At 40.1% G+C, this 13,155-nt stretch overlaps 1 protein-coding gene across 2 annotated transcripts in view; it reads right to left on the bottom strand.

The window, feature by feature from the left end:
- The window catches only part of SAMD12 (sterile alpha motif domain containing 12), a 177,004-nt gene that overhangs the window by 88,288 nt on the left and 75,561 nt on the right, over positions 1-13,155 (bottom strand). For both annotated transcript variants that reach the window (XR_010439244.1, XM_064706578.1), the window contains one exon: positions 5,163-5,303. Coding sequence is in view for 1 of the 2 variants with exons in the window: in XM_064706578.1 (XP_064562648.1) it covers positions 5,163-5,303 (141 nt within the window). In the remaining variant the exon portion in view is untranslated. The remainder of the gene's footprint in view (positions 1-5,162; positions 5,304-13,155) is intronic.

The following is a 13,155-nucleotide window of genomic DNA, read 5'->3' as shown; positions in this document are numbered from 1 at the left end:
ATGTCATGTGGGACAGTCTCAAATGCTTTGCACAAGTCCAGTCAGATTTACCAGTTGCTCTTTCCTTACCCATCAGCCCTGCAACCCCATCATAGAAGGCCATCAAACCTGCTTACCTCCTGTGTGCCTCAGCACAGTTTCCAGAAGGATCTGTGCTCAGGAATACACTCAGTACAGGTAGCTGGGTGCTAGTGAGAGCTGCAGACTGAGCTCTGGGTGGCAGAGAGAGGCTGAGACCTGGCACGGACCCCTTGCACAGTAAAGGGCCCAGGGACCTGTGGCACCAGCCAGGTGACTCAGAGCCACGGCAGGAGCCAGTGACTCAGCAGGAAGAGCCCAGACCTTCCTCTGTATCATAAGGATACAGAAGCCCAGGGTTTCCTTTGTTCCAAAAGCAGCAGCTTGAGCTGCTATTTTGTTGCTGTACTATGATAAAGCTATTTAAAGAATTCTGAGGTCTGAGACTCTACTATGAGAAACCCTGGGCTGAGCTGGTAAGGAAACCTTGTTTGCCTGTGAGAGCGGTGTGTGTGTGTAGGGAGTCAAGCTGTGCACACATCAGCCTGGAGCCACCCACTGTGGAGGGGCTTTGCTTCCAGCCCTGAAATCTCTGGTACCAAGAGTGTGACTGCCCAAGAATGGTCAGACAGAAAAGTTTCTTTAACATCTGTTCCATGATCTTGCTGGGCACAGAGGTGAGACTGACCACCCAGTAGTTTCCCCAGTCTTCCTTTATTCTGTTTTTAAAAATTAAGGTTCCCATCACTGGAACTTGACTGGACTGCCACAACTTCTCAAATACAATGGATAGTGGCACTGCCACTTCATCAGTCCCTTGGGACCTGTGGATACACCTCATAAGGTCCCATAGACTTGTGCACCTTCAGGTTCCTTAGATGTACTTGATCCTGATCTCCTACAACTGGCTCTTCATTCTCCCAGCCCCTGCCTTTGCCTTCTGTGGCTGGACAACTTGCCAGTGAAAATTGAGGCAAAAAATTTGTTGACTACCTCAGCTTTCTCCATGTCCTGGGTAACCACATCTCCCATATCTTCCAGAGAAGACTCACATTCACCCTAGTCTTCCTTTTATCACTGGTGCACCTATAGAAGATTTTCCTGTTCCTGCTGACATCTCTGGCCAGCTTTAATTCTATCAGATATTTAGCTTTCCTAACCTGATTCCTGCTTCTTACTTTCTCAGCATTTCTCCCAGGCAACCTGTTCTTGCTTCTAGTCTTTGTAAGGCTTCCTTTTTGTGTTTAAGTTTGGCCAGGAGCTCCTCATTTATTCATGCAGGCCTTACGGCATTTTTTGCCTGAGTTTTTTATTGTTAGGATGCATCACTCCTGAATTTAGATGCAGATGAGATGCAATTCTGAAAGCCTTCTAATTTCCCTCCTGGAAGAATACAGTGCTAGGGTACCTTAACAGGTTTTGAATAGGACCATGCTGGAAATGGGAGGGAGGGAGGGAGGGAGGGAGGGAATCAGTGCTACTGGGACTCCCATTGGGCACATATGTATTTCAGTAACTGAGCGTCAGTGCAGGATGAGCAGAAAACTTAGTGAAGAAATAATTTCAACAGGTATCAACTGCTGAGAAGATTTTCAATGAAGCACAAAGATTTATTCTAACATGCTTTGCTAGGAGGAGAAATACTGTCCTGGCAGTATATTCAAGTAGCACTTCTGTCCTTATGAAACTCAGAGAGAAACTTAGAAGGGGGCCTAACATCATTGTAAATGCAGGTTATCATTTAATCCAAATCCAAAAATGCTTCTCAAGCTCAGCCCTGTGAGCAGATTGCTGTCTGTGGATACTTTGCAGAGAAACACACACACCACTTTGATGAGTGTCCTCTCTGCTAGCCCAAAGCAGAACTCACATTGAAAAATCTCAGAAAAACTTCTTCCTTCTCTGTGTAGTTATGTAAGGCTTTTTATAAAAAAATGATCTTTCAACTCAGGCTTACAGTGATAACAGTATAATAATGGTGTTTCCAACAGTGTGCAGCTCTCCCCAAGAGATGTTGGAAGATATTTTGTCAAATTAGTTCCTCAACATCACTAAGTCTGGGAAAAAAGCACAGATCAGTAGTTGGGCCTGTGCCCTTCTACCCTAGTGGAGGCTGGAATAGTGTTTCTACCAATAATAGCCTCAATCAGGCAATCAAGCAGCTCTTGCTCCAAAGAAAAGTCTTCCTAAAACTCAAGACAAGACTTCAATTACACAATCACATACTATTCTGGCTTTAAGAGACTGGATGGTGTGTCTTGAATGAAGAAGAATAAAATAGGTTTAAGTCACTTTCTACTCCTGAAACAGGAGTAGAAAAGAATGCTATTGAGTTTTTAAAATGAGGTTAACTTTCTCTGCAGACAACAGGACACAAAGCCACTTAAAATATCTGGTAACTATTATATAATGCTTTTTTAAAACTTTCCCTGTTCGATCCAGCTTCAACTGGCGTATGTACTAAAGTCAGTGGAAGTCTTTTTGCTGACATCAATGGGTTCTGAATTAGGACCTCATTCCTTGCAACCCAGCTTGTGTGCTACATTAATTCAGAAATGGGTTTTAATAGATTCTTTCACCTAACAGTCTCCTGAGCTGTGCACTGAGAGACAGAGGGCTTTTTTCCCCTCTTTCTGGAGGACAGCAAGGCACAGCATAGCAATAGCTACAGTGTGATCTGAATTTTGTGAGTGCAATTTCCAAAAGGCAGAAACAGCTTTTCACAGGAAAAATGTTCTGTAAGTGTTAAACAAAACAAAACAAAACAGTTACAGAAAGCTATTCCAGTAACAACCTGGACCAGGAACATATAACTCATAATAAGAATATGAGTGGACACAGTTTGGAGAAACTGGGAAAGGTGACAGAACCACTTCTGGAGAACAACTGACATACCAAGAGCTTTACAAGTTGTACTGTGGTATAGAAATAATATATTAAGTATATATAGTACTTAGTACTATATCAAGCACTTCCAGTGGACACACACTCCAGCTTGGTGTAAATGATGTGATAAGGGACAGGAATACTGCTGTCATCCTGTCACTCACTGTTCCCCCACCCTGGAATCATACAATTAACATAGATTTGCTGCACAGGGGAACAGTCTTATAAACTGTTGTTCTGCTCATAACTTCAGCTCCATTTAAGATGATGAAAGTAAACAGTTTTGGTTCCCCTAGCTTTTTAAAAGAAAGAGTCTGCTTAAGCATTCTGTTTTTATTCACCTGGGAGATGCCTGTTTTCACATTATCCTTGGTGGACCAATAGCACATGAAGATTATTGGCTTTCAGACAAGAGGTTTTACAGTCCATCAGGTCCATTCACAGATTTGTTTATTAAAATGGTACTTGTGTATAGTTTTACTGATATGAGTTTGGATTAGTGCCACTGTTTTCTTCCCCGCAAGGACAAAGAGCTCTTGCTCCCTCACACAGCCATTCCCAGCTGAGCTCTGGAACACAGGGCAACCACAAGCTCTTGTTGCTGGTGGTCACACCAGCGGCCACCCAACCCTAAAAGCCACAGCTTTGAATGCAGCCTGTTTTGTGTCTCTGAGCTGACCACCCTACCACCAGCGGTGGGCACTGGCTCATGTGGTTACACTGTAACAGACCCAGCAAAGCAAGGAATAAATTCTTCTGACACAAGTTCTCAGACCCAGCCATTTCCCCAAGGATATATTGGAGACAGAAACAATTCACACCACATGAAATACATCATCCTCAATGTCACATACAAGTCTATGCAGGAATCTATCTGGACAGCAGTGATCAACTGATCCAAATTTATAGCTAATGTGTCTTAATTGTCCCATACCAATCAAATCCCAACTTCCCTAAGCAGGCTCACAACAGTGCAGGTGGATGACCTGAACTTTGCAGTCCATCAAACTCTCAAGAAACATTTCAGATGCAGTGGAACAGAGAACCTGGCCAACACTGAAGAAAAGGATGTAGGAATAATGGATGAGTGGATAAAGGGAAAAAGGAGAGTTTTTAACATCTGGGGAAGACATTCATGCTTCAGCATGACATGACACAAGATGAGGTGAGCTGCTATTAACAGCTCATTGAAAAACAAAGGAACCCTAAAACTCTGCATCACAATCCACAAGACACCCAGCCTGAAGAAACAATTCAGTTGAGACTTCAGCTCTTTCAGATAAAATGCAGCTTATTCAACTAATCAAAGTTTTCCCTGTGAGCACAGTGAGCAAGGCTTAATTAGGAACATAATGTAATGTGTGAAGGACATTTTGTTAAAAATACACTGCATGTACTGAGGAACTCTGCTTTTTTCATACAGTGTGACATACAACAGGCACTGAACCAAAACACCACAGAAGTATGTGGTTTATGCTCTCCCACTAGACTACCAAACAACATTTAACATAAAGTATTGCAGATATATAGTAGAGGATGTCTAAATGTTCCTTTACAGTATTGCCACAATAACTGCTTTTCTTTCATGTTACCACAGCCATTACTAGAGAGCTAACACCAAAAGTCATCATAAAAAAATATCTAAACCTCATTTGGAAAAGATATATAACCTCTTTTGTTACTCCTTCTCTGTGTTCTAATCTAGACTTAATATTAAATCCAGCTTTGTTTCTTCTTAGCACCCAAAATTAGAAGCAACTCTATTCAAGTCAATACAATTATTTCAACATGAAGAAGGAATCACCCATCTGCAAAAAACAGTCTAACAGGTAATTTTCCACTGACAGCTCTTACCATAAAACAGGTGACAGAAACGACACTGTTTCATCTAACACTGTGTTTCATCTAACACTGAAAGTAAACAATTAATGCAAAATGGACAATGCTTTTAAAGACCATAGGTCTTCCATCTATGCCCTTTATACATAATTATTTTCATCTTAGTAAGTAGACACTTAGGAAGGACCACCATCAAATTGTAGATGGAGCCTATTAATCACACAAAACAGGCAGCTGAATATCTCTATTTATTTATGCATTATTTTACTTTTTGATCCCCCCTTGGAAAGCATGTGGAATCTATGAGACATTTTCATGCATCATTTCTTGTAGAAGAATATCAAGTCACCTTTTTGCCCTCAGGCAAACTTCTCCTATCTGATCTCAGTACCTGTCCATATCAAAAACATTTTCCATACCTTGTGTAAGCAGCTGGAGGTTTCGGACTTCTTCCCTCACCTTCAGCTGAAGGACTTGCTGCAGAATGTGCTGTCTCAGGCTTTCCTGGGCAATGCCCATTCGTTCAAGCTTTTTGTCAGTAAGTCTCAGCAAAGCACGGCCTGGAAGAAAAAGCCAAGAAGAAAAATCACCCAAGAATTTCCATTAGTGCAATAGGCTCATTCTGACACGATAATTCACTACAGAAAAAATTCTCAGCCCTGAAATACCTTATTCTGAGCAGACATTGTTCCATCTGTTAGGTACTCCCTTACTGTTAGAGACCTATGTGCTACTCCTCCCTTTTCTATTGTTTTTCTCTATTGTTTAGGTGCTTTGTGAGATACAGGCATGTAAAAGAGGAATCTTGTGCCATTTTAGACAGCCAGTTGCTGTTCTTAAGGGCCTGTTGTTCTCCCATGGGAAGGACAACCCCCTGTAAGTCTACAACTGACATAGGTCCCTAAATAGACTCTCACCTATTTTCAAACATCATGTCAAGAAATGAGTGAAAACCAATGCCTGTGGGTTTTACAAATTAAATCAATTTAAGATATATCAGTGATGAATATTGTTGCAATTCAGATATGTCTATAGTTTAGAAGCACCATTTCCCAGGATGGTTCTGTACTTCATGGTTCAGCCTTCCAAATCCCTCTTAACAATAAACTATCACAGCAAAATTGGAAAAAAACCCCCAGAGATTTCTATCAGTTATATCTAAAACATTCCCAAAAAAATATTTTGTCCAACTATAAAAAAAATCTGCCTATGGTCTTTGCAGGCATTCACTCCCAGTTTGTGACTTATCTTTAGTATTAGGTAATGTTGAAACACAGCCCTGGGCAGATTGTAGATGTTAAAAAAATCAAACAATCTACAATTTTGCTAGTGGAACTCTGACTCCATCTTTTGGGCATGGCTGTGCTATAAATAAACAGAAGCAAGGCTGTACCCTGGCTGAGCCAACAATAAGGAATTATTTGAACCAAGCAGAGAACTAAAGCATCAAGCAGAATTTTACCCTAGGAAGAAAATGAAAACTTACTCTCTTTGGCCTTGCCCACTGCTGTGAGGTAGTACAGGGAGGAGTGTTGTGCAGCCCCCTACTGACTCTTGATTGCCACTATGCACATTTGCTAACTTAAGGTGCCCTGGCCAATGAACACAAATCAAACTGGAGCTACATGGATACTACCTTGAAAATGACATGTTTGTTTCAAACAGGTTCAACTTTTTACCTCCTCTGTTTTTTAATTATGAAAAATCCCTTTGACTTCTCAGACCTTATTCTGAAACCAGGAGAAGATAGCAAAGAACAAGTTATTCCCTCTGCAAGACAGCAGCCTCTGCGCTACCATTACTGTGGCTTTGGATGAATGCTACAATTCAGCTCATTAGAAAGTGTTACTCAACACAGCAAGATAAGGCCCTTATTCAAAATCTTTCATTGCAAACTAGCAAGGAGTAGAGAATTTTTATAATTATTTTAATTTAAAAATTTAAGATAAATGCAAAAAATTTAAAGGGGCACAGAATATCTGCCCCAAACCAAGGAGTTAGCAGCACGCCTTTCACAAACTGCTATATTTCACTCACAAGCAGTTCCACAGGATCTTGATATGACACAATGTAAAATACTAGGATATTACTATTAATAAAGCAAGATGCTATTGATCAGATAAAAATGACAGCATTCACAGATTTTCAGCCCTTCTGCATGTCTCAAACACTACACACTACAATGGATGACCCTTTGATTAGGAAACCTTTCTTTGAAATCACAGACAAGAAGAATTCTAAGGGTTAATGTAATAACAAACTATTGAATTTAAGTCTCTTGCAGATCAATGCCAGCTGTCCAATTCTCCTGGTGATAAAGGCAGCAATAATGACTTCAATTTTTATATTGTCTTATCACACTAAAATATCTTAAAGCAATTTATAAAGGATGTACAACAGTTCAAGAGTATGGTCTGTAATGTCAAATTAGCAACTGAAAGCAAATAAAAATACAAGACACCAGTTTAAAGAGTGCCAACACATGTCATCTTAGGGCAGTGAGTCAGCAACAGTAATATGAAAGGACAGAGAGAGACCATGCATCTCAGCCAGTGCCCTCCACCTCTTCTTGGCCATAGATAGTCATTACTCTTTCCTTCCTCTGGGCAACTCTTTAGTTCATATTCAAATCGTTTTTCTACCCCAGCCACTGCCTTTGGAAGTTGAGTGTGCACAAAACAGAGATGTCTCTTTTCAACTCTTGGCATGTCAGTTCTTCTGCTGCTTAGGCTCAAAGCACGATGCTATTGACTCATACTCTCTGTAGCAGCTTGCACAAATTGACTTAAATTAACTCTTTCTTGCACCAAATCCAAAGTGACATGTTCAGGCAGAGATGAGGTGAGAAAGCAAACATCCAAATGTGGCATTTCAAGAATGCACTAAGGGACCTGATCGTGAAAATTCAATCCTCCTCATACCTTCTCCCCCCTCAACACTTAGAACAACAACATCCAAGCCACAAGTGGAATAATTTTCATTCTGACACTAAACCATGCCTTTGAAAAGATATTTTTAGTGCCTGGACCAGTCACTAAAGCCAGTTAGTCACTAAGGCCAAGATCCTGACCATCAGCTAATGATTCTGGATGCTTCCCTGTCTTACTTTGTGTATTATGCATATCTGAAAGAGTAATCATTTTGTGCTAAGAACTCTGTTATTGAACATTGAAACCAACTGTCCAGAGAATTTGTGGAGTCTCTGTCTTTGGAAGCACTCAAAACCTGTTTGACAGGGTCCTGAGCTGCACTTGTCCCTGCTTTGAGTAATGATTGCCAGTGATGCCTTACAACATCATCTGTTCTGTGAAATAACCTGTATAAAAGACTTGATCTAAATACCTATTTTCTTTTAAAAAGCTGAGATTAACAAAGGAAATTATTAAGAGTACACAAAAGATGGCCATTTTATCAAGCAACATGGTTATACAGAGAGACAGCTATACAGTAAAAATTGGGGGTAGATTTTTAATTTTCAGAGAGTGCAGATATATTATCAAAAGCAGAACATTTCTAAGAGTATACACTGATCTATTCTACACATTTTCTAAGAGTATACACTGATCTTTGCTCAGAGACAAGTAGAATGAACTTAAGTACCATTGCAGGAAAATTTCCCTACACTGCAGAACAGACACTCCCTCTTAGATGTAGTAGCTACCTGCCCAGCAGGTACATTTTTTTCAAACAGGACATTTTTTTGAAAGCACCTAAACTAAGAGAACCATAAAGGTCCCAGTGACAAAGACCTAGGCCTTGGTTTAGCCTAGCTGCAAGGCTGGAAACCAAATGTTTTAAACAAAACTCCACAGCTCCCTCAGTAAATGCACACATCTTTTAACACCTAAACCCCAGCCCTCTCATACTCAGGGCAGATCAGCCGTGGAATGTTCTGAGCTACCCTGAGGGCAAACACAAAATATAAAACACTTTCCAGCTTAATAATAGATTGATGGCCTAATTTTTTCTAATATGACTTAGCTGCTACAGATCTCATTGAATCAAGCTGGGAGTAGATGAAAATCTGAATGGAGGGAGAAACATTGCATGCCACAGAACATTAGCATGAGTATAAGCACTTGTCCAATGGGGCTGGCATTGGCCCTTGAGCAAGGAAGGCAGCACACACTGCTGTGCCTAATGAGAAATGTTCAGCACTGCTATATCCTACTGCTCTTCCCCCAGTGTACAGACACACAGAGGGACACCTCACATGAAGCCTTGAAAGAATACTTGCAATGCAGGCAAAGGGCCAGGTAAGAAAGAGCTTATTTAACATGTGGAAAGAACTGAACAAATGCAGGGAAACAAGAGCAGATAGCAGTGAGAGGCTGATCTGACACAAAACCCTGACAAAAACTATGAGTAATTTAAAGCTGATGAAAATGATAAACCACAAGTGGGAACAAATGATGGCGAGAAATATGGCCAAGACAGGTGACCTTGTCTTCCAAGTACAGTATGAAAGGTATACCTGATTGTCTAGACAAGATGTTCAGTTTACTTACTTGTAAAACCTGAAAAAACAGGAAAATGAGATTTACTAAGCTACTAAATTATGTAAGATGAAAAATTTTTCAAGTTTATACTTAAATGCTGCAAATGCCATTTTATTCTTAGTTAACAGATAATAGTGTGTTTCTCTAGTTTTTCAAATGTGGTGCTTTTGTGTGTACTTGAAATAGTCTCATCACAGCTTTCCTCTTGCTTAAACAGGGTGATTGTTGGCTGCTCTTGACTGCCTTGGACATATCAAGTAAGAAATTTCCATGACAGAGACATAGGCATAAACATCATTGTTCAGGTGCTGGTGAGACACAAGTATAAAACTCTCATCATATACTCAGGAAAAAATGCAAACAAGAATGGGCAGAGAAAGAGGCTATGATTTCATAGTGAGGAATGGCAAAATTATGAGAGGAGGCAAGAAAAAGAACAGTCATCTACAGAATGAGACTAGCCTCATGATGGCAGTGGGGGGAGATGAACACTGGGAAAAGAGAAGAACTATTAGACTGAATATATATACTATATATAATACATATAATTCCTGACTATATTAGGGAACTGATTTGAAAAGAGAACAAATGGGTGTGATTACAATTGAAGATGCTGAGTTCAGAAATATCTTTTAAAAGAAACAGCACAAACCAGAAATCAATCAAATTTTCAGAGCAAATTTGGTATAACTTCATGATATTTTCTGGATAACCTATCAGATCTTCTACAGTCCTACATTTTCTGCTTTTCCCATGAGAATTTAAGACCCTGTCTCTCCTTCTCATGCCTGTCTCATAACTAGTCAACCAGACACATCAGCCACTTTGTCATCAATGCCTTGTGGCAAATCTACAGCTCTTCCTTCAAAGGCAGCCAGAACTGATTTGTCTTACTAAGACTAATGCAGACTCTTGGTAAACTGCAACTTGCATTACCATCCTCTTTGTCCCCCTTCAGATATCGAATATGTCACTAATCAAGGAAGACTTACTTGCTTTAAAAGTAAAAATGGATTCAATTTTCATCAGACTTACCATAGCAGCAAACACCTTATTGATCTACCTCCTGGCATAAGAGCAGCTGCCAGCCTAAGCAGCTCTCAAAATTGCTACTGGCACCTACTGGTACTTCTGATGTGATGAAAAAATCTCAGCTGGGGACCAGCTTAAATAGACCGGAGACACAAAATATTCTGTGAAATACACAAAAATATACAGAAATAAAGAAGAAGGAACAATAGTTTCTAATGATAGGACCAGGAGAAGCAGAGAAGATTATTTAACCTTGAAGAATATTAAAGATCTCCTGCTGAGGAAGTTCTCCAACATCTGAGCCAGCATTCTTGTACTTTCTCATCCTGTTAACAAAATCTGTGAACCTCCATGAGGCCATAGGAATTACCTTCTGGTAAGACACATAAATGGAAGAAGCCCACGACTCCAGTATATCTACAGGGGAAGCACAGGAAACCTGGTTTACAGGAAGGCTATGTATCAATTTGCTCATGTATCAAACTAGCTTTGGATCCACTGTTATTTGTTAGCACCATCAAAGATGATTCTCTGTCTCTTTCTCACTCATTATTTGCTGGTTCTGGATGACGCCCATTCTATAATAGAGTTTCTCAAAGAAAACACTGTAATATTGGTCAATAAACATCTGATCAAACTCAAAGAAGCAGCTATGTAAACAAAGGCACTTTCTGAATATCATCTGCATCCCTTGTTTCAACATGATGTCTGTTTATAGTTCTGACAAGACAAAGTGATGACTATTTTTATTTCTGCCAATAAATCTACAATGAAACAAGTTTATTTCCATAAAGCCCTTCTCAGGTCTCAGTTTTTTGCACCATCCCATCTTTCCTTCCTCCACACTTCCGAACCACAACCACGAACAGAATCTGAAAGAAAAGTAACTCAACAGAATCTTTAACTTAGCTGCATTTTCAAATATAAAACTAGCAACAGCCAAACCATGGCTTTCTTTCTAAATTTGTTTCTGACAAACTTACTAAGATGTCAGTGTTGCATGTGTCAAGCTATTTAACTCAGATTACTTAGTTTGATGTAACTTCCTCTCACCTTGGTGCAGCCTTTCCCAATTCCCTCTATATTCTATCATCTGCCACTGTCATTTTTTATTATCTTAATTCTGATACGGTCCTTTGCGCTATGCATCTCCTGTTCAGTGATGGCCTCTGAAATTTCAATTAGGAGATGTCTTTCTGTCACTCAGTCCTCCTTGCCTCTTCCCAGGGATGTCTCCCAGGTAGCTGCCCCCAGCTGCTTCTCCCCAAGCCTCTCTGAGGCTGCTGTGCTCCTGACAGGCTCAGGCACATCCATCAGCTCAGTCACAACCACACTGGATTTATGCCACTGAACAAAACCAAAAAACCTGCAGCAATGGTGAAGTCATGTAAGAACACTGGAAGACAGTGAGTTAACAGAGCATGGGCCTGGAATATTCAATTTAGGAACTGCAATTTAAAAGTATGCTTCTTTGTCCTTGGTGCTTCCAGACAAGTAGCTCAAGAGTCCAGGTACCTTGAAAATTAACTGAAGACAACAATCCTTCTCCAGAAGTGAAATTCTCCTGACTCCAAACTCCTCCCATAATGAAAGCAAGCAATTCCTGCTCCTTGAGTGACCCACACATTTCCAAGCAAGTATTTAATTGCATACTTCATGGGATCACACATCCTTATATCATAGAGTCATTTAGGCTAGAGCAGACCTCTCAGATCAACTGTTAACCCAGCACTGTCAAGACCTACACTACACCATGCCCTAGCAGGCACAGCCACATGCCTCTTAAATACTCCAGGGATGGTGACTCTAACACTTCCCTAGGCAGACTATTCCAGTGCTTGACAAACCTTTTTGGCAAGAAATTTTTCCTAATATCCAATATAAATCTTCTCTGGTAGGTAACCCATGTGCAGGACCTGTCACTTTGCCTTGTTGAACCATACATTTGGGCTTGGAGCACCAAGCCAGCCTGTCCAGATCTCTCTGCAGAGCCTTCCTGCCCTCCAGCAGATCAACACCCCCACCCAACCTGGTGTTGTCTGCAAACTTACCAAAAATGCCCTCAATCCTTTTGTCCAGATCATCACTGAAAGTCTTAAGCAGAACCGCTAGAGATACGTAAGATCCTTAGTTATAGGGGTTTTTTTTTAATTAATGAATTAATTACTCTATTGTCTAATGATTTACAGACATATTCAAAAGTATCTTTATTCTAAGACAATATAAGAATACAAATCTCAATACAGAGAAGGGAAGAGGTTAATGAGAGACTGTGTATCATGATTACTGGAAGTGGTTCAGTTGGTAATTTACTGTACTGATGGGAACTATATTGATTTCTTACAAGTCTTGAGTAAAAGACTGTTAGATGGTCCTGTTTTTCAGATGAACATATTCAGCACCTGATGATTTTAATAGGAGGAAATAGTAATAACTTGAATTCCCTTCTGAAATATAAATTCAGGCACAAATCATATTACAGCACTTTTCAAGCGTACTGTAAAATGTGAGACAACCATTTTTAGTGCTCTCAGGAAGAACCCAATAGGACCCACAAAGTAAATTAAGGATATATGTAAACCTTTAGCAGGCAGTCTATAAATCAACATTGCTTGTTGTACATACATCTGCCCCCCTACTTCCTGAACATACAAAATTATATATTATCTACAGCTATATACAGACATAATACTGACATATAATAATGAGCTTTTATTATATTGCACATCGTATATTTTAGGAAAAAACCCTAGGACTATTGTTTGTTGGTACCTGTGTGCTAGATTTATGGTCCCCCTATTCAAATAAACATCCCCAAGGTCTTTCCTGCTCATGATGGAGTGAGTGAATCTGTCAACACGTTTGGTTTTGCTCAGCATCA

The sequence above is a fragment of the Zonotrichia leucophrys genome, chromosome 2 (genome assembly GCF_028769735.1).
Source record: "Zonotrichia leucophrys gambelii isolate GWCS_2022_RI chromosome 2, RI_Zleu_2.0, whole genome shotgun sequence".
Lineage (NCBI taxonomy): Eukaryota > Metazoa > Chordata > Aves > Passeriformes > Passerellidae > Zonotrichia > Zonotrichia leucophrys.
The sequence above is the reverse complement of the archived record's forward strand: the minus strand, read 5'-3'. Positions and strand labels throughout refer to the sequence as shown.